At 42.7% G+C, this 23,172-nt stretch overlaps 1 protein-coding gene across 1 annotated transcript in view; it reads right to left on the reverse strand.

Annotated features, from left to right (window-relative positions):
* UBE2K (ubiquitin conjugating enzyme E2 K) overlaps positions 1-20,195 on the reverse strand; it is a 66,183-nt gene extending 45,988 nt beyond the window's left edge. Inside the window, exons 1-2 of the mRNA XM_073608632.1 lie at positions 19,895-20,195; positions 3,014-3,107 (exon numbers count right to left, since the gene is read on the reverse strand). Of these exons, the coding sequence (XP_073464733.1) occupies positions 3,014-3,107; positions 19,895-19,957 (157 nt within the window). The 5' untranslated portion in view covers positions 19,958-20,195. The remainder of the gene's footprint in view (positions 1-3,013; positions 3,108-19,894) is intronic.
* Positions 20,196-23,172: the final 2,977 nt, after the last annotated feature.

Consider the following 23,172-nt stretch of genomic DNA (forward strand, 5'->3'; position numbering starts at 1 on the left):
GTGGATGGATTGAAAGCAGCGCAGCCATTGGCTCGCGCTGCTGTCAATCACATCCGATGACGCGGCGCGCCGGGGGGCGGGGCCGAGTGATACAGCGAGCGGCTATAGCCGCCGGCTGTATCACGGGAGCGCGCCCGCAAGCACTCACCACCGTGCGAGGGAGCTCGCATGAAGGTGGTAAATGCTTGCGGGGAGGAGCTGAAACAGCCGCCGAGGGACCCCAGAAGACCAGGTTCGGGGCCACTCTGTGCAGAACGAGCTGCACAGTGAAGGTAAGTATAACATGTTTGTTATTTTAAAAAAAAAAAAAAAAAACATCTTTACAACCCCTTTAAAGATGCGTACATGTTCTGTGGCAAGAAATTGCTCATTAAAAAGTTTGAATCCCAGTTCACACTGGTGCAATGTGGGAAATCCTGCGATTCAGTGCCGGTTCCCACATCGCACCTGAATTTCACACTGGTTCACACTGACATCTGCGTACCACTGGGGGTGTCAATGTACAGTTAATGACACCCCCAGATCGGTTCGCAGATTGCAGTGCAAACTGTCAAATGGTGCAGGAATCAGATGACATAGGTGTGAATATTCATGAAATCCGATTCCAGTGCTGACCAAAAAAGGGTCCTGCACCATTTTGGTGCGAATGCAATGCGATTTCAGCCATACAGTTTGTATGGCTGAATTTGCATCGCACAGACTTCCAAAACTAAACCGCTCACATGTGTACAGATAGTGGCGCTAATGCAAATCGTGTAAAATTATGAATCAAACAGCATGATACCTATGACCCTCTAATTCTACATGAAAAACAGTACTATAAATATATATAACACCCAGTGAGAAGTGTCAATACAAATATTAAAAATTAAATTAAATAAAAAATAAAGATCATAGACTGTGATAAATCAAGCACAACAGTTGTTTTTCAATCTTCTTGTGTGATAAATCTACTCTTCCACCACACCACCGTGATAGTGACACCACTCCCTCTGAAGAGCGCACTCACCAGATTGTATAACCTCCCACTCTCGTGTTCGGCAAAACAGCAATTGAACCACACCTGGGTTGCATGTGATGAACCTTGACTCCAATCAAGCCAGCTCCATATGTGAAAAACAAATGAATAAAGTGCTCCACATAGGGTGATACCGTTTTGACAGATTGTTTTGTCGAAAAGACTTCTTCAAATGGGATTGGCTAATCCCATTTGAAGAAGTCTTTGACGAAACATGTCTGGGGAGTGATTACACGGCATTCCATCGCACTGACATTAGATGCCGCTGGCTGAGGAGGACTACATCGATCGGACTGCGGGGCCTTAGAAGGTTGGGTGAGAGATACACGAGTATACACTTCAGGTCCGCTGTGACCGCGGTGCACCGTTGGATCATTGATCCTGTTATTTGCTGTGGATTTGTTCAAAGGCTTATTTGTTTCAGTTTAAAAGTGAGTGTAACCATTGAAGTGTGTTTGGAGTGATTTTAATAAATCTGTCAAAACGGTATCACGCTATGTGGAGCACTTTATTCATTTGTTTTTCACATATGGAGCTGGCTTGATTGGAGTTAAGGTTTATCACATGCAACCCAGGTGTGGTTCAATTGTTGTTTTGCCAAACACGAGTGGGAGGCTATACAATCTGGTGAGTGCGCTCTTCAGAGGGAGTGGTGTCACTATCACTGTGCTGTGGAGGAAGAGTAGAAGATTTATCACACAAGAAGATTGAAAAACAACTGTTGTGCTTGATTTATCACAGTCTATGATCTTTTTTTTTTAATTAAATTGTATTTTATTTTTAATATTTGTATTGACACTTCTCACTGGGTGTTATATATATTTATTTTTATAGTACTGTTTTTTCATGTAGAATTAGAGGGTCATAGGTATTATGATGTTTTGATTCATAATTTTACACGATTTGCATTAGCGCCACTATCTATCTGTACACGTGAGCGGTATAGTTTTGGGATTCTGAACAATTTTCACGTATTTAAGTGGCAGCTTTTCACTGTACACTGTGCATGTACACATTTTGTATTCATTTACACATCAGCAATACAGTTTTTCATTTTTCTTTGGCGCAGTGGAGTAAGAGAGAATCGGGGGCGGCTCATTTTTTAACCTCTTGCTACAAACTATCGCACAGACTTTGCATGTGATCTGCACAGCAATGCAGTACAAATTACATGTAATGTCTTTGATCGCACAAGTGTGAACCCAGCCTTATACGGTTAGGTGAAACAGCAAAATAACAGTAATATGGTAGATATATGGGGTAGAGCAACAGAAATGGTAGCACAGCTCTGTGAATGGTGTGTGAGGAGTATGATGTATGCTGCTGCACGCTGTGTGCATGTGTATACTTCATAACTCCACAATGAGTTGACTCCAGTGAGGCAACAGGAACCTGACTGACATTATATTGGATATAGTGTAGCAAACTTATACAGTATGATAAAACACACATTTAAACTTTCTGGATTAAACATATTTGGAACATGCTCTTGCAGTGAAAGAACCTTAAAATTGTTTTGACTTCATACGCCTCTTCCTTTATCTTTATTTGCAAAGCTAAAAATTATTAACAATGATAAAAGGATTATCCTGCAGCAGAATACATCACTCTGCTTTCCAACTATACTAATAAGAGTAGGATTTTAAAGAAACAGAAAAATGACATCATCGTTGTCCCCAAGGGATTTGCTAAATAATAACATAATGAATCATTCAGTTATCCAGATAGATTTGAAATAAACACATCAAAGACTGAGCTTTCTCTTATTTAACCTCTAACTAGCTACAAAGATAATTCACCTGAGTAAACCAACCCAATGTAATAAATTATATGTATTAGAATTAAAAACAAGTATTTTTGTGAGATAAGAAAAGCAAGCATTTTTAAAATCACGTTACTCCCTGTTACCCGAGGAACTTTACAAATATAAATAGATAAATCTAATCCCCAATATCCTAATCATTATAAAAGGATAATCTAATGGACAGTACTTGCCTTCATATGGAGTATCGGGAGGGCCAGCAATTTCACCTCTCAGTTCAGAGAAATTCTCATCTACCAGGTCTACTTTGATTTGGTTTTTGCTAGTCTAAGAAAAAAAAAAAAAAAAAAAAGTATTAGAAAATAAAAGAATCGCAATTGCTACTTTTAGGAAAACACAGTAAAAGACTAATTTACTAAAAGAGTTTAGAACTTTCACACAATTATATGAAGATTTACTTCAATAATACAATAGGATAAAGATTTTCCCATTCCAATATTTTTATTTCCCATTTTCCTATTCCCATATTCTTGTTTCATCTACACATAATTGGACAAATGACATGACTATTCATGCAATTTATTGAGTGAACATTCTCAACTCCTTTAGGTCTTTCACATGGGCTTTGCATCACAGTAAATTTAATGTTGAGTTGACCGGTGTCGCCACCCGTCAAACTCACCCATTCAAGTTCAAATACATGGATCACATTTGCTATTCGGGTCACCTCCTGAACGTCTGACAGCAGCTGATTACACTCCAATAAGCGATCTACCACAGATAACATTTCAGAAAATATAAAATGTGAGGCCATAGATGATACAATTTTCTTTCCTACCACCACAGATTGCAGGAAAGAAAAAAATTGCTCGATTTCCCCATCAATACAGTCAATTGATCGACTTGGGTACAATCAACCTGCCCATAAATGGGTTGAACCTCAGCCAGTTCAGCAGGGATTAGATTTGAACCATCTATGGCTGGTTTTATGATATCAGCCTGAACATCTTTATCTGCTGAAAGTATGGAGGAAATCCTTTCTATAATGAAAACATTGTAAGGTCTCTAGTCAGGAAGATCAAAAGAAGGCCTTTATCCACTACGATCCATAGATATCAAGGTAAAATCCAAAGTGACTTTCTAGTAGACCTGCTGCTCAGGTACCTTGGCCAGAACAGAGAGAGCTAAGCAGGACTGAAAACACAAATTTATATAGATGGTCATTGATGCAATACTACATGAGCTACTAAATACATGCAGCAGGTATGAGAACCATTATTATACAGGATTTATATAGCGTTAGCAGTTTGCGCAGCGCTTAACAAAATGAAGGCACACATTACAGTACAAGAGGATTCAGAGGGCTCTGCTCATTAGAGCTTACAATCTAAGAATTATATGGGGGGTTAAGCCCTTAGGTGTCTAGTAACTAGAAGAACCAAGCCTTAACATATATAATGAAATTCAAGATATCAGTAAAAATGCAAAATAATGAACTAAGAAGCAATAAAGTGGAAATTAAGTTTGACAAAGCTTTCTTTAGGCATTAAAAACTGGTTTTTGCAATTTTGCCTCTTTTCCTCAATGGGACGCCCATTAATTTGTTGCCAGATTATTCCAGACATATGCTCAGCCTACACCGAGCCCTGAAGCCAGTTCTCAGGCTGTTGAAACAAAGGGACAGAACATACAGTGGGGCAAAAAAGTATTTAGTCAGCCACCAATTGTGCAAGTTCTCCCACTTAAAAAGATGAGAGAGGCCTGTAATTGTCATCATAGGTATACCTCAACTATGAGAGACAAAATGTGGAAACAAATCCAGACAAAGAATTTGCAAATTATGGTGGAAAATAAGTATTTGGTCACCTACAAACAAGCAAGATTTCTGGCTCTCACAGACCTGTATCTTCTTATTTAAGAGGCTCCTCTGCCCTCCACTCATTACCTGTATTAATGACACCTGTTTGAACTTGTTATCAGTATAAAAGACACCAGTCCACAACCTCAAACAGTCACACTCCAAACTCCACTATGGTGAAGACTAAAGAGCTGTCGAAGGACACCAGAAACAAAATTGTAGACCTGCACCAGGCTGGGAAGACTGAATCTGCAATAGGCAAGCAGCTTGGTGTGAAGAAATCAGCTGTGGGAGCAATAATTAGAAAATGGAAGACATACAAGACCACTGATAAGCTCCCTTGATCTGGGGCTCCACGCAAGATCTCACCCCGTGGGGTCAAAATGATCACATACAAGTGGGTCTATCGCTTCTTGCTCAAATAAGGAGGTAAAGAGGCTTTCTTACCCACCTATGTCTACTCGCCTCAGGTCCTACTTTATATACCATTTGATTTCATGGCCTACAATGGTTTTCTCAAAATTTGTTCATATAGTTGTTTCAACATACCTGGTAAAATTTAAAAAATTCCATACTACCTACACAAAGACCGATGTGCTATTCATACAGTAGCCCCACTTCAGAGGTACAATTCCACTCACTTGTCAGAATAAATACTGCACTCTATGGGTTCACTGCCCTAACCATACTTACAAATCCCAGGTTGCCTCCATAGCTTTCCATAAGAACATTCCATGCATTATGCTTGAATCAAGGGGAGATGGTCAAGACAGACTCGTTGGTTAAAGTGTTACTAAACCCAGGACCATGCATTCACTATATCTGGTCTCCCACAGTACACAGAAAATGGAAATGCAATTATTTCAGTAAATATAAACTGCTAAATACCTTTTTATCAGTCTCTGGAGGAGTTTTCATTATGCACTGACTGTCCTATGAGGCTGTAGGACCCCGGATCCTCTTTCTGGACAGAGCCGATTGGCCCTGTGCTGATCACATGTACTCTCCCAAGAAAAATAAACAAATTCTGGCATCACACACCAAACTGAGCATGTGCAGCTTGCCCCCAGGGCTCTTCTCTATCAGGAGATAGATTGGGGACAGTGAAAGGAGAAAATCAAAAAGACAGGATCAAACAAACTTTTTAGACAATGCAGGAGGATTAACCCCCTTAGTTTCCACAGTAAGTATAACAAGTATGCTTTACTGCATATAGAGACTGATTTTACTGTTGTGGGTTTAGTAACACTTTAAAATATCTTCGTATAATGCCATATGCACAATTGCTAAAATGTATTTCCTTAACCAGGGAGACATTTTGTTCAGTCTTCCTGTTCTCTCCCAGTTTTAAGATTTTTTCTTTGTGGGGGGTGATCTGAACTTCACTCTGGACCCTACCATTACTGCTGCCAAGTCCCCTCTCATTCAGCTTTGAATAGGCTCCAAAAGGTGCCCATCACACCTCGAGTCCCTACGACGTGTGGTATCTACTAAACCCACATTACAAAGACTACACTTTCCAATCTTTCCAGAACACCACATACAGTAGGCTGGGCTACATCCATTCATCTCTTCAATCCTTTTTCTCCTTTACATTTTCAACTCCACCCCTATTAAACCATCCAGGATATCCTTTGTTTAACTCAGTTGACTTTGAGTTTCAGAGGATTTGCAAAGAATGGCAGAAAATCCCCAAACCAAGTGTGCAAAAGCTTGTTGGGTCATACCCAAAAAACTTGGAGGCTGTAAGTAAGTTTTCTCCTCACTGTGCGTGCAGATGGACTCACACCTGCCTGCTGCCATTCCTGAGCAAACGCTACACTGGTGATGCCCCAATCCCCCAGCTGAATCAATTGTAGGAGACGGTCCTGGCACTTGCTAGACTTTCTTGGGTTCCCTGAATCTTTCTTCACAATAATTAAACCTTTCTTCTTGAAGTTCTTGATAATCCGATAAATGGTTGACTTAGGTGCAATCTCAGTGGCAGCAATATCCTTGCTTGTGAATCCCTTTTTGTGCAAAGCAATGATGACTGCACATGTTTCTTTGCAGGTAACCATGGTTAACAGAGGAAGAACAAAGATTTCAAGCACCACCCTCCTTTTAAAGCTTCCAGTCTGTTATTCTAACTCAAATCGGCATTACAGAGTGATTTCCTGCCTTATCCTCATCAACACTGACACCTGCATTAACGAGAGAAACACTGACATGTCAGCTGGTCCTTTTGTGGAAGGGCTGAAATGCAATGAAAATGTTTTTTTGGGGATTAAGTTCATTTTCATGGTAAAGAGGGACAATGCAATTAGTTACAATTCATCCTAGTATATGCAAATTGCCATCATAAAAACTGAGGCAGCAGACTTTGTAAAAAACGTATATTTGTGTCATCCTTAAACTTTTGCCCAGAGCTTTAGGATAGCTATAGATTTATTGTTTTGCCTCGTCCAGTCAATGGGATGGAGGAAACTCTTCTGCCGGTGTTCTATCTTCATTCTATTTGGTATTCAGGCAGCCGCATCAACCGTGACTGCCTAAAAACCTAAAAAGTGACCCGTATATCACGCAATCATTGTTCAGCCAATAATTTTTCGCCCAGCTCAATTTTTAAATCGACTTTTGTTGAGCCGGGTGGTGCTGCCAGGGTCACCCTTGGCTCAAATTCAGCAAGAAACCGCAGAAATTTAGCCCATGTATAGATTGCTTACGTCCCCTAAGCTATCACACTACTACCAAAAACCTACTCAAATCAGAAATACCCACATTGGATAGACTGACCCTTCAATAAGACTACAAAGTGACAGAATTCTGTCAAAATGCCCTTGTGAAACTAGTGAATCCAGTAAATAAGCTACAGAGGCAATTAAATATTCAGTGTTCAATCAGGTCCGCTATGATTTACAAACTATATATCATCATGGAAGAAAAATAAAGTATGTGCATTGCAACTAACCAAAAAGCAACAGAGTAAAAGGCAGACCTATTTTTGTGCAGTCAGTCAGCATGGCAGAATGTAATATGCCAGGCAGCAAATAGTAGTGTAGATGTAATACATGACCCATACTGGAAAAATATTGTATAATAAAAGTACTGGATTTATACAGGAAATGTACAATTACAACTTAGCGGCTGTTACAAGGTCTGCCTGTACCACTTAATGATGGACAAAATCAAACATTTATTCTCATGTTTATAGTTCTGGCTTGAATCTAGTACCTGTAATCCGTGCATCAGGTGACATCATATCATACATAACTCTTGCACCACTAGCAACATCATAGTATTTCAAGTGGTTGTGAAGTCAGAAGGTTTTATCATCTTAATGTATGGGACCAGAGGCTGAAAAACTTATGTTAAACTGTAATAATAAATAAATACAAAAACTGTACACATGGATAAAAATGGCGTGGCCCTTTATTTTTGGCATAATAGATACCAATTTATCAATAAAATTTCTCTCTTATAACCATTTTACTAAAATTACACCAACATATCAATAGTTCAGCCATCAAAGCTCGAGCAACATTTAACCATTAACATACCAATAGTTCAGCCATTAAAGCTCGAACTAGGGCTGGGGAAAAAATTGATTTGAATCGAGTTGAGAGGTCAAATCGATTCAAAATTTCCCTCGCCTAAAAACTCCTGCCCACAGCTCCCCAGGAGCGGCGCAGTGTCCATCAAAAAAAAAAAAAAACTCTATTTGAATCGTGAATTGAGTTTTTTTTAAACAAAATCGCACTTTTTCTAAAAAAAAAAAAAAAAAAAAAAAAAAAAAATCGCCCAGCTCTAGCTCGAACTATATAGAACATTAATATACCAACTATCCCCAAACGCCAGGCTAAACTTACATAGCCTGGCACCCCACCCGGGCCACGGCCAATTCTATACAAGTTTGTAAATCCAAGTTAAGGATATCAAGCCCAATATCAGAAAGATGGATCATATCAGGCCAATAAAAAACATATATCCCACCCTCTAAATCAGGGGTCTTCAAACTACGCCCCTCTAGTTGTTCAAGAACTACAATTCCCATCATGCCTAGTCATGTCTGTGAACGTCAGTGTTTTACCATGCCTCATGGGATGTGTAGTTCCGTAACAGCTGGAGGGCTGTAGTTTGAGGATCCCTGCTCTAAATCAACATGTCTATATGAAAACCCTTGAACAGAAGGCATAAATTTAGCAATAATCCTGTTCACCCCCTTTCTTATCTTCTCAAGATACAAGAGATCATGATCAAGTAACCATTTTAATCGCGGAACCATCTCAGAAAAAAAAATCAGAACAGAGGTAGGAAGAATAGAAAGTAAATGCAGGAAGTCAATTTTAATCTGTGAAACCAAGTCTAAGGTCTTATGAACCCCCAAATCATTACCCCCCAAGTAAACAATAATAATATCAGGGTGTGACCAAGAAGAAATAAATGTAGTCAACAGAGAACAGAAATAAAAAACCAAGACATGCCACGGTAAGCCATGCCAATTAATGGAAACAGATGCATTGTCCAAATTCAAATTAGTTCCATAAACTCTGTCAGAGGCCTGAACGTTAGCCCAGTAAATGAACGAATGTCCAATAAGCCAGATAACACGTGGAGAACCTAAAATCAGAAAAAACATAAATTAGGCCTAACGTAAGATTGAAAACAATCGGATTTGCAACCTCCCAAATTTTTAATATCAGTCTCAGAGAAACCCAGCTTGGCCGCCTCAGTCACTGCGCCAATACGAAAAGAGTGGCTAGTAACATGTAAATGGCTTAAATCTAAATAAGTCAGACATTTCTTAAGTACAGCTGAAAACTGGTGTTGGGTAAGTGGAACACCAGAGCTGTGAAGCAGCAATTGTGTCGAAACAAGGGGTCGTGAAATTAAATATTTGGACAACCAGAAAAAGGCACATACGGACGAACCAGGTGACTGTTTTATAACTATCCACCTGCCCTTACCCAATTGATCAGTCTTGCTGAACCTTAAAAATATCCTAATAAAATCAGAACCCATGGAAACGTCAGAAAACAACAAACCGTTCAAGGAAGATGAAGACCTAGGCAGCAATTCTGAAATGCGTAAGGCCCCAAAAAAAAAAAAAAAAAAAAAAAAAAAAAAGGAGTAAACTAAAAGAAACCTTAAAGAGTAAATCCTCAGCAGGAGAATAACAAAGGAAGAGGCCGACATTAAATGTTGCAAAAGATGTAAAGTAACTGGAACACGAGTATCACTGCAGAAACAACGTTTACAATAACCCTTTAGGGCCTGTTTAACTAAGAAAAAGGAAGAACAGGGAGGAAAACCCCGACATTTGGAAAAGAAAGAAATCCCGGCTAAAGTTTTCACGAGGTGGGAATAGGAATAAGAACGTTGCATCAAACTGTCCAAAAATCAAAGCACCCAAGTCTCAGAGAAACAATCAGAAGGAATACCCAAAGAGCACAGAAAGACACGCCACAAGGACCACGCAGCGTTGTAATTCACCCACGTGGAAGGTGCTAGAGAGCTGACTAATTAATTGCAAACTATGGACCACAAATGCTCTGGGCAAGGTAGACCAAGGAGATCCGCTTCCGGGGCCAATGTGCGAAATCGATCCAGCTGAAAACGGGACAGAGAATCAGCAATAACATTAGTATAACCCGGAATGTATTTAAAGGGGTTGTAAAGGTAAAATTTTTTTCACCTTAATGCATTCTATGCATTAAGGTGAAAAAACTTGACAGTACCGCGGCCCCCAGCCCCCCCGTTTTACTTACCTGACGCCTCGAATCTTCGCTGCTCGTCCTCGTCATCTTCATTGCAGCTCAGCCTGGTCGCCGATTGGCTGCAGTGGATGGATTGAAAGCAGCGCAGCCATTGGCTCGCGCTGCTGTCAATCACATCCGATGACGCGGCGCGCCGGGGGGCGGGGCCGAGTGATACAGCGAGCGGCTATAGCCGCCGGCTGTATCACGGGAGCGCGCCCGCAAGCACTCACCACCATGCGAGGGAGCTCGCATTAAGGTGGTAAATGCTTGCGGGGAGGAGCTGAAACAGCCGCCGAGGGACCCCAGAAGACCAGGTTCGGGGCCACTCTGTGCAGAACGAGCTGCACAGTGAAGGTAAGTATAACATGTTTGTTATTTAAAAAAAAAAAAAAATACCTTTACAACCCCTTTAACTTTAATCCATAAAATTAAGTTCTAAACATTTAAAAACAATACAGCGTAAAATCGCCAAAACAGGCAAGGACTTAGACGACAAACAATTAATCGCATATGCAACCCCTTCGTTGTCGGAATGGAATAACAAACGAGAATCGCGGAGGTGAGTACCCCAAAGAAACCAAAATAGGGAATAGTTTAAGGAGAACTATATTCTTCGTATGACCCAAGGAAAACCAACAGTCTGGCCAAGGTGCAGCTGACCAATGGCCTCGATAAAAAGCCCCATAACCCGAACTCCCAGCAGCATCTGTGAATAAACAACTGAAGCATCTTGGAAAGGGGTTTGCCAAAAGGAACGACCATTGTAAGACGCAAAAAAATCTTTCCAAACCAACAAGTTACAAACTAAAGAAGAAGTTATACGTACAAAATGATTTTGGGATTTATAACCTGCAATAGCTTTGTATATGTATGTATTTGTATATAGACACTTACCTGTCCCACGGCCCAGCGATGCGGGTGCCCAAAGCCCTGCTCCTCTTCTTCGCGGTGCCGTCACTGGAACTGTGGGCACTCGGCCATGACAGCTTGTGGCTTCACTGCCGGGCACGCACTGCGCATGTGCGAGTCGTGCTACACTTTCCAAGTGGACAATCTTCTGGGACCTGTGACATGTCCCAGAAGATTGCCTAGAGGGAGGGGCCACCTAGGGGAAGAGGAGTTGCCGCCTAGGCGGCCGAGAAGGGGAAGGAGGAAGTGGGACAGGAAATCCCTCTCTAAAGTAGGCACTCACAGAAGTGCTTAAAGCAGAAGGTCCACTTTTGGGTGGAGCACCGCTTTAATACAATGGAAATTAAACAACCAAGTCATGAATGTCCCAAAAGTAAAGTTTGTACTCTCAATTGTAAATTCATGACAATCAGCTCACTTTCTAGTACTTTGATCAACAGAAACCTTTGCTTTTAAGCTATCACAATGAAGAGTTGAAACGGTCAGCATTTCTGGAATGTTTTACTCACACAAGTAAAGACAACTTGCTGACTCGGGATAGAGCAACAGTTTGTTTCTGTCACTGAAGCCCATGATGGACAACGCTGTAGACAGAAGCAGGGACTGTTAAATCTTGGAATAAGAGGAAGTTGCAGCTCTGTACTCACACAAGTGACAAACGAAGCTTTACAATCAGCAATATCAGAAGTGTACACTGGCAGTTGATCTATAGTGGGCTGAAAAAAAAAAAAAAAACATGTCCTGTACAATGTAGCAGTACCAATAAAGGAACAAAAAAAAAAAAAAAAAAGTATTTGATCTTGATGTGACATTTGCACTTGTACGATGACTACTAATGCATGCAATCAAATTGCCACCATCCTTATGTCTTCAAAGCCCTCACCACTCAATCAAAAAGCGAAAAAAGTTTTGGCTATTCAGCTTTTTATAGGACGTCTTCTTTTTATAAACAAATACATGGCCAAATTGAATTTGCAGGCAGATGTCATGGTCTTCACCTCTACCAATCAGAAGAATAAATATATATATCTAATCATTTTAGGTAAAACATAAAAGATTGGTTCATTGGGTAAACAGATGCCAAGTCTTAAAACTGCATTTGCCCATGATATTGCAAAAATCTATGGTACCCAAAAATCTCCACAGGTGACATTAAAAAGCCTTTACTGCTCATCAGTTTAGCAGGATCACTTTTCAGCTGGGACCCATTAGTGCAGCCAGTCAGTGCAGCCCATCAGTGCGGCATATTAGTGCCTCCCCATCAGTGCCGCCTCATCAGCGCCCATCAGTGAAGGAGAAACATTCGTTTTCTGTCAGTAAATTTTGTAACTAAGAAAATGTTTTGTCGTCCCCCCCCCCCCCCCCTCCTTATTTTGGGTCTTTTTCTCTTTTTTAGTAATAAAAAAAAAAAAAAAAAAAAAAACAGCAGTGATCAAATACCACCAAAAGAAAGCTATTTGTGTGAAGAAAATGATTAAAAATTAAATTTGGGTACAGCATTGCATGAGTGTGCAATAAATAATTATTCAAAGTGTGACAGCGCTGAAAAATAAAAAATGGATTGGGCAGGAAGGGGGTGAGTGAAAGTGCCCAGTATTGAAGTGGTTAAATTCAAGACGTAGCTGAGTGTAGCAAGATGTCCGCTGCCTTCTTCTGACTGCATGCGTTGTCAGATTAGCAACCCTGGTAGCTGTGGAACGCATGCGCAGCTGAAAGGACGCCACTTCCGTTACCCGATTCTGACGGAACACCAGTTCCTAGCTTATTTACCTTAAAGTGGGGTTCCACCCATAAAAACAAACATACCTGAAAAATTCAAAAAAAACAAAAACAAAAAAACATTTGGATATTTTTTTTTTTTTTTTTTACTTACCTCTAAATGCCTGTTGCTAGGTAGTCCCTCGTAGTCTGCCTCTTCCTTTGCCTGGGCTGGTGACATCACATCCGCCTCGGCACAGGAAGGGCTCCGCTCTGTTCCCTCCCTCCTGTCAATCATCTGGGACCCATTATAGGTACCAGGTGATTGAGCAGCCAATCATGGCGCGCGGCGCAGCTCGCGCATGCGCAGTGGGTGCCAGGCTGTGAAGCCACAGCCCGGCGCCCACAGTTGAAATGCCGGCGCCGACGAGCGGAGGGGGGGGGGGGGGACAAGCGGGGCTTCGATCCCCCGCATCGCTGGACCCAGGGACAGGTAAGTGCCCAATTAAAAGTCAGCAGCTGCAGTATTTGTAGCTGCTGACTTTTAATTTTTTTTTTTTTTTTTAATGGACCCCCTGGGTGGTCTTTTTCTATTGATATAAAATGAATTTTTTTGTCCTGGGTTGCTTAAAATTATACTAAAGTATTCATTTTTATTTTTTTATAAAAAACAAGAACAAACATGTTATACTTACCTGCTGTGTGCAGTGGTTTTGAACAGAGCAGCCCGGATCCTCCTCTTCTCCAGTCCCACGTTGGCACTCCTGGCCCCTCTTGCGGAGTGCTCCCACAGCAAGCAGCTTGCTATAAGGCCACTCGAACTGAGCAGCTGCTGTGTGTCCATTCAGACACGGAGCTGCAGCTTGGCCTCACCCCACCTGTTTCCCAATTGGTTCACTGGTTGTAATTGACAGCAGCAGGAGCCAGTAGTTTCCACTGCTGCCAATCAGGAGTGCGGGTCCCCGCAGAGGCAAGGCTCGCCTCTTCTCTCCTGGACATCGCTGGATCAAGAGGGGGCTGCTGCACACAGGTTTTTTTTACCTTGATGCATAGAAGGTAAATAAACCTTGTGCCTTTACAACTACTTTAAAGGAATGCAAGTGATAATAAAGAACACACCCTGCAGCTTTCCAGGAAATCCCCAGCACAGTTTACTTTCATTTCCAAACACACAAATGTTAAATTTGCAAAACAGTAACGACATAATTCAAAACTAATAAAAAAGGGATTTTCCAGAAAATAGTAGAACCAATAATCTAAGTGGTATGCCTTTGTGCAATACTGAATAGAGTTCGTTTTTTTTTTTTGTTTTGTTTTTTTTTTTTAATAACGAACATGTCATACTTACCCGTTACCTGTAGTGGTTTTGCACAGAGTAGCCTCTTCTCGGGTCCTCCTCCTTGACCAGTGCCCCCCCAAAAGCAAGCCACTTGCTGTGGGGGCACTGGTTTGTGCTCGCTCCCAAGCCCTGCTCTATGCATTCATAAGACACACACAGCTGTGGTTTGGCCCCACCCCCGCTCTCTCAGTTGCTCACTGGTTATGATTGAAAGCAGTGGCAGCCAATGGCTCCCGCTGCTGTCTCAACCAATGAGTAGAGGGAGTCCCGGGACAGCCAAGGCTCTCATACACATCGCTGGACCAAGAGTGGGCTCAGGTGAGTATTAGGTGGGAGCTGTAACCGGAAGGTTTTTTTACCTTCATGCATAGAATGCATGAAAGTAAAAAACCTTCGGCCTTTACAGCCACTTCAACAGCACACAATAACTTTCACTAAAATCCACTGCAGCCACCCATACAGCAAACGACTGAACACAGCTGTGCTTATGTACACACCAATGGCTTGTGTATCAGCATTTACCCTTGCACATGTGCACAGCGTATTTCCCAAACCATAATAGTGGCAGGGGTAAACGCCATTTCACAAGCTTTCAGTAGATGGAGCAATAAATTACTAAAGAAGTAGTTTTTACCTTGCCTTTTTTGTAATCCTCAAATAAACAATCAGGTTCAAAACTAACGTTAGGCAACATTTAAATACAATGTAAAAATACATATAAGATCAACAAATAAAAAGCAGTCAAAAGAACAGTTAAAGTGGTATTGGACTCAAATTTGCACATCTGCTGACAGGCAGGGTTTTTCTAATAGAAGAGACTCTAGTGGTCTATTCTATCATAAATGCCTCCCCCTGCCGGTCAGCAGTAATGTAATCTGAGCTGTGCATGCACAGCTCGGACCACATTTATGGCACTCGCTGTGTGCTGTGACTCCTATACACATGACCTCATCCTGGCCGAAGAGATGAAACCCAGAAGGAAGATCGGTGGAGATGGAAGAGCCCAGGAACAGTCCTGACAGGTGGAGAGCTCTGTTTGACAGGCAAGTCTGTCATAGTGTGCTAGTATACTGCAAAGAAACACATGGGGCAAGGTCACACAGTCGCCTTACATTCCTCAGGAGCAGGGGTCCTTTTAAATTCAAGTATACAAATAAGAAGATTGTTACTGTACTAGGATTTATTTATTAAACCACACCAGAACAATGGCAGACACACACACTTTTTTATGACAAGATTAAAATGTTGGGACATAATGTTAAGAAATAGATTTTTTTTTTTTTAAACAAAGTTTAGAGTCACTGGGTTAGCCACTGAAAGGTATAAAGCCGCAGGACAGCCAGAACACTAGCATTTTCAAGATTCTTAAAGTGGAAATTTAGTCAGAAAATTCCTGCTAGATATCTATCTTCAGGATGGTCCCTTTTGCAAAACATTAAAAAAATATGTGTCTAAACTGTTTAAAATCCAGCAATACACTTCCTCACCCTGCTCTGCACATGATCAGTTGCTCTCTATTTTTCAGCACTCCGAAAAATGTAGAGGCGAATCTGCCGACAACCTAAAGATTTTCTGCTGTTCAGGGAGTTTGGGCTTCAGCAAAATGGCAACCTCCAGCAAGAAGAGACAGGAACAACGCTAGGCAAGTTACAGCACACACTCATTTTGGTTATTATTGTTCAATATTAATGTGGAAAGTATGTTCTCTGCCCTGATCTCTTCATCTCAGGTCCCCTGTCAACACTTCTGGCTCCTCTTCTTCAGTGAGTGCCCCCATACAAAGCCCCTTTGTATGGGGGCACTCATCCGGGCTCGCTCCCGAGCCACACTGTCTGCATCTATTGACACAGACAGTGCAGCTCGGCCCCTGCTCCATCTTAGAATTTGACTGACAGCAGCAGGAGCCAATGCCTCCCGCAGCTATCAATCTGTCGTGTGAGGAAAGAGAGAGTCTCTAAACTCATGTACAGTGCATCAAGGTAAAAAAAACAACAAAAAAACACTAACAAAGGTAGTCCACATTTTTTACTCATAAAGGAGGAGAATTCCTTTAACAAGATGCTTTAGCAACTGACTAAAGTTCCACTTTAAGCATCTTGAAAATGCTTGAATTCACTTAAAATGTAGTGACAGAAGTTTACACATGGTAAAATGTCCTCCACCGCAGGGACATGCAGGAAACAATTCTGTGTGTCCCATTCACACTGCAATGCAGCCCAGAGCTGTGCTAAAATGCAGATATGCTAAATTATATCATAGCGCACTGTGCTGAATCACACAGCAATGTACAGAAATGCAGCACATCCCACTGCTCTACACTGCCGTGAACGAAATGTACATTTTGTATACTTCAAATAGTCGGTACAAAAACAAAAAAGGGAGCCATGTGATGCTCGGAATCATGCTCTACACTGCCCCCTACTGCAGCTGGCAAGAAAGAGCTGCCTCAGTGGTGAACCGCTGCTGTGTGAATAAAGCCTGAGAGCTCACTCCTGTGATGGTGAACAGTGGCTAGGTGTCTCTTAGCAACGTCCAGAGAGTTGTCCAGTCAGGCTTCATGAAGTGCATAAATGGTCTATGCCTATAACAAGGACATTATCCAACGCCAGACAAAGCTTTACACTTTCTTTTTTTCTTTCTACAGACACCCCCTAATCTGCATAGACTAAAGTGAATTAACCCTTTCAGTGTCACATAATGAAAGTTCATTGAAGTCAGTGTGGTAAGTGGTGGCGTGGACAGAGCATACAGGAGATAATGTGGGAGATTTACTAAAACTGGTGCACACAGAATCCGATACAGCTGTGCATAGTAACCAATCAGCTTCAATGTTTTATTGTCAAAGCTTAGTTGAACAAGCAAAAGTTAGAAGCCGATTGGTTACTATGCACAGCTGCACCAGTTTTAGTAAAACTACCCCCCCATGTATGTCTATGTGCCCCTGTGTTCAGCCTGCTCTGATCTATGTGGACAGTGTGACCAGACTCCAGACTGGTGCAGGGATTGGCAGGTAGGTGCGTCCAGTCCTGATGTCGGTCCAAAATGGCGCTGAAGACAGCAGCACCTGCCATACCTGAAACAGAATGGTGTAACAAGTAATTCTGCGCTGCCTTGGAGAGATAGCAGCTGACACAGCAAATTGGATAAATGCAATACAAAAGGAATATAAAAAATGTAGCACTAGTGAAAAGCCGTGATGTAACACAGATTTCAAATGAAGGGTACTGAACCCAAATAATCACCACTGAAGATTGGAAAAAACATATGTAAAAAACACTGAACACTATAACTAATGACGACTGTCCAAAAAAAATTGTTCAGAGTGTGATTCAAAATTCCATATGTGATGAAAATGTGTTCATCATTTCAAGTGAAGATCTCAACGGTGAGCAGAGTATGTGACTGGAGTGAAAAATACCACCACTGAAAATTGGGAAGCTTACCAGAACGTTTGAACCCACAAGAGCATATGTTCTGTGGGTCAAACGGCTTGTGTTGTGTATACAATGGATAAAACTGGAAACTGGAACCCTCTGATGGTTCAAAGAGGATAGTCGGACGTCCCTGAAGATGATAGATGGCTGAACAGATGCTTCTCAAAAGGGACGGAGACCTGTTGACTCTCGGTTAAGCACTTTGTTTAAGATATTCGACCATTATGCATTTGCTTGCCTCCAGTCTTCCACTTGATCTCATTGTCCTTTCTAGTACATCACAGTGAAATGGATTGAAATTATACACAGGTTCCCACTCATTATTCAGCCATAGGCTACTTTGTGTCTTTAGGAGCCTCATTGATCCTTCAGCCCATCTGCTTGCCTCCAGTGGAAGACTGGAGGCAAGCAGATGCATAATGGTGGAATGTCCTAAACAAGGTGCTTAACTGAGAGTCAACAGGTCTCCATCCCTTTTGAGACACATCTGTTCAGCCATCTATCATTTTGAGAATAGCCGGACGTCCCTGTTTGAACCATCAGAGGGTTCCAGTTTTATTGGTTATATACACAACACAAGCCCGTTTGACCCACAGAACATATGCTCTTGTGGGTTCAAACATTCTGGTAAGCCTCCTAATATTCGGTGGTGATATTTTTCACTCCAGTCACATACTCTGCTCACCGTTGTGATCTTCACATGAAATGATGAACACATTTTCATCACACATGAAATTTTGAATCACACTTTGAACAATTTTTTTGGACAGTCATCATTAAGTATAGTGTTCAATATTTTTTACATATGTTTTTTCCAATCTTCAGTGGTGATTATTTGGGTTCCGTACCCTTCATTTGAAATCTGGGTTACATCACGGCTTTTCACTAGCGCTACACTTTTTATATTCCATACCTGAAACAGACATGATGATTCACAGTGGAGTAATGCTGGGTATCATACATTGTACATACAGAGGACGGGTACGGTCCACCGTACATACAGAGGATGGGTACCGTACATACAGAGGACGGTCCACCGTACATACAGAGGACGGTCCACCGTACATACAGAGGATGGGTACCGTCCACCGTACATACAGAGGATGGGTACCGTACATACAGAGGACGGGGACGGTCCACCGTACATACAGAGGACAGGGACGGTCCACCGTACATACAGAGGATGGGTACCGTCCACACAGAGGATGGGTACCGTCCACCGTACATACAGAGGATGGGTACCGTACATACAGAGGACGGGGACGGTCCACCGTACATACAGAGGACGGGGACGGTACATTGTATATACAGAGGATGGGTCACCCCCTATGATGAATATAGGAGCCCCACATGTGACACACTCCTCTGGATGACACAACTTCTCCTATCCCCCATAGTATGTAATGAGGAGGAGGACATTGTATATACAGAGGACGGGGACGGTCCACCGTACATACAGAGGACGGGGACGGTACATTGTATATACAGAGGACGGGGACAGTACATTGTATATACAAAGGATGGGTCACCCCCTATGATGAATATAGGAGCCCCACATGTGACACACTCCTCTGGATGACACAACTTCTCCTATCCCCCATAGTATGTAATGAGGAGGAGGACATTGTATATACAGAGGACGGGGACGGTCCACCGTACATACAGAGGACGGGGACGGTACATTGTATATACAGAGGACGGGGACAGTACATTGTATATACAAAGGATGGGTCACCCCCTATGATGAATATAGGAGCCCCACATGTGACACACTCCTCTGGATGACACAACTTCTCCTATCCCCCATAGTATGTAATGAGGAGGAGGACATTGTATATACAGAGGACGGGGACGGTCCACCATACATACAGAGGACGGGGACGGTACATTGTATATACAGAGGACGGGGACAGTACATTGTATATACAGAGGATGGGTCACCCCCTATGATGAATATAGGAGCCCCACATGTGACACACTCCTCTGGATGACACAACTTCTCCTATCCCCCATAGTATGTAATGAGGAGGAGGAGGGGAGGCACCAGGCTGACAATGGAGCAGAGGAGTGCCTAGGCAGTGCCCGCCCCCCGCCGGGTGATGTCAGGATGAATGGGGCACGGATGGCAGCTCTCTCACCTCCTCGCTCTTCAGCACCTCTTTGAACTCCCTCTTGATTCTCTGTGCGGCGATATTAGCCATGTCTGCTGCGCTCTCTGCTCTCCCCGGCCTGTCAATAGATGTGGCGCTGGCCTGGCTGCAGTGACACTCAGCGGCTCTCCCGGGCCCGGATTCCTCAGCCTCCCCCGCCCCGGTGAACGAGCCCCCGACACAACACTCAACGGCAAAATGGTGGCGACGAGCATGCGCAGTGCAGTCCGCTGGAGGCCGCAGGAAGAACTTCCTGACAGGGCCCCAGCAACGTCATCGGGGCCCGTAACGTCACCTGACACCGCCTGTACGCCGCACCTATGTGCGCATGCGCAGAATCTGTCGCCGCTGCGGGTTTACCTGCAAAGTAGAGCACGCTAGGTATTGACAGTAATTTTGCACTGCATAACTTTACTGTCCTCCGCTTTACTTTATTCTGCATAACTTTTATTTTACACTACATAACTTTTAAGAGCACTGCTTTGCTTTGCACTGCTACACTTAGCCACCTTTCAAACTAGAGCAACTTATCTTGCGATTTAACAGGTCAAATTGCATGACAAGTCTCACCCTATTGCCGGCAATGGCACTGTTCAAATCGCTGCAACGTCGACTTTTGAGAAAGTAATTCCTGCACTACTTTTGGCCATTTCGGGTGCGACTTTCATAGACATCTGTACATCAAGCCGCACAGATGTCTACCAAGTTGCACTGACATGCGAGTTTAAAATCACACAATTTCAGATGAAGTCGCACAATTTCAAAGCCGCATTCAATGTGAACGAGGGCTTAGGGCTCTTTGACGCCAAACGCAGTGGGATGCAGTCAGATGCATTTTGAACTGCACTCCAACTTTATAGACGGTACAAAACCAAGGTAGTCGTATGGGCATAGTTCACATCATTGCAGTGCAGTTTAAAAAAAGTAGAGCATGTTGCTTTTTTCTGCGCTGCAAATGCAGGGAACACACCTCAAATGCACCGCACTGTGACGATTTAGGCCAAAAACATAGAAAAATGCAGCCCAAATTCATTAAAGCACGTTCCACATGCATGTAAACATGCAAAGACCTACAGTTATGTGCAGTTTCTGGTGTGAATGGGCCCCTGCTCTACAATGTTTGACTGTAATGAGCACTGCTACACTTAGGCTCCATGAACGTGTGCAAAAGTGTGCTCTTTAACGCACAATCAAAATACGCATCAAGCTTGCAGTACCACTCGTTGTTAAAGCAGAATTTCACTCTCTCAGTCAACACTGACTATTTTGAATCCTTATGCTGCTAGCATTAGTAGATAGATAGGAAAGTGTATCATATTTACTTGTTTTAAACTTTTTTTTTTTGCATTTCTACAGTTACCTAGTCTCCATGTCTAGGAAAATGCTGTCATACATCCTAGGAGCCTTCAGGAGGGGTTTTCTTAGCTAAGCACACCCTTCTGCCTGCATGCCTGAGCTAAGGGCAGATAGATTCCGGGAAGTAAATGCTACATAAATCATCTGCTCTTACTCAAAATGGCCACAGCTATAAAAATGCTTGGAGGTGAATTTTAGAGTGATTTCTCAGCAAGATAGATTCCGGGAAGTAAATGCTAAAAGCCGGATATGGTCCCTGTATTTGTAGAACTACTGTCTCCAATGGCAACTGAACTTGCAACAGTAAATAGTGATCCTTACATTTAACTCACAGTAATTGTGCGGGGATGAACAGACCAGGTACTCTAGCCATGCGCTGCTTGCTGAGTCTGGCAAGGCAACTTAGGTCAGTTCAATGAGGGGGCAGCACACATCACGGGGGGGGGTATAGTCTATACAGGGCAGTGTGTGCAGGAAGGGGGTCAGTTTCTGAGGGAAGGGGGTGTAGGGTTAAAGGGGGCAGTGTATATAGGAAGGGTGGTGTAGGGTTAAAGCGGGGCAGTGTGTGCAGAAAGGGGAGTGTAGGTTTAAAGGGGGGAAGTGTGTGCAGAAAGGGGGGTGTAGGGTTAAAGGGGGGCAGTGTGTGCAGAAAGGGGAGTGTAGGTTTAAAGGGGGGAAGTGTGTGCAGAAAGGGGGGTGTAGGGTTAAAGGGGGGCAGTGTGTACAGGAAGGGGGTGTAGCATTAAAGGGGGGCAGTGTGTGCAGGAAGGGGGCGCAGTATGTACAGGAAGGGGAGTGTAGGGTTAAAGGAGTGGCGTTATGTGCAGGAAGGGGGGCAATGTGTACAGGTTTCCTTTTTTGGGGAGGGGGGGGCTTAAGTAACTGATCTTGCCTAGGGTGCAAAATAGTCTAGCACCGGCCCTGATCAGACCAGAGTAAGGGCCAAATAAAGAGGGACTTTGTTCCAAATCTGGGACTGTCCCTCAAAATCAGGGACAGTTGGGAGCTATGATATAATGTCTTTGGCGTGCATAGGGCTATCCATGTGAATGCGTGTAGCGTGTAAAAACTCATGTTCATGTAATACAGCGATCTGAATGCAGGCTGGGGGTCCTTTCACACAGGCGTCATCAGTTCAGTCAGAAAACTGATGAATACTGATTCAGGTTACATCAATTGATATCAGTATGCATATCTGTCTTCAGTTCAGTTCACATCAGTGTTCACTTCAGGTTACATACGTTTTTCCATCCATTTTTTTTAAGTTGTTGAAGAAACCAATCATAGGTGACAAAAGTGTAAACAAAAATATGTTTCTTGCCTAAAAATGGACATATGGAACAGATGTAACCAGACAGCACCTGTATACATCCGATCAGATCCTTCTAAACCAAAAAGGAAAAAGGACGGTCTATGTACACAAACCTATAGGAATGAATTGCTGTCTGTTTTTCATCTGAAAATGGACCAATGAAAGATGGACGAACACCCGGTGAAAGGGCCCATGCTTGACTTTAATGTGCAGTGCTTAACTTCAGGGCTCATTCATACTGTCGGGGCTTGTTTACACTCTTTTCTGTGTGCCCTGTTCACACTGCAACAAAGCCCCTGGGTGCTGAGCAGTACAGAGTGGTCCATACAGGACCACTCACCTGAAGGCTCCACGTACTGTCTGTTTCTCAACATCACATCCGAGCTACAGTGCATAGAAATGAATGAAATGTTATTTTGATATTTCAGTAAAGTTAGATAAAAAGTACACACTGTGGTGCTCCCCACCCCTTCCCAGACCTCCAACTGACAGCCACCAGCACAGTAAGACCCTGAATTTTACTGCACAGGCCAGTGTGAAAGGGCATTAACCTGCGTAAATAGGTTTGAAAAAGTATAGGAAATAGAAATGGGACTTT

This window comes from Aquarana catesbeiana, linkage group LG01 (assembly GCF_042186555.1).
Source record: "Aquarana catesbeiana isolate 2022-GZ linkage group LG01, ASM4218655v1, whole genome shotgun sequence".
Taxonomy (NCBI): domain Eukaryota; kingdom Metazoa; phylum Chordata; class Amphibia; order Anura; family Ranidae; genus Aquarana; species Aquarana catesbeiana.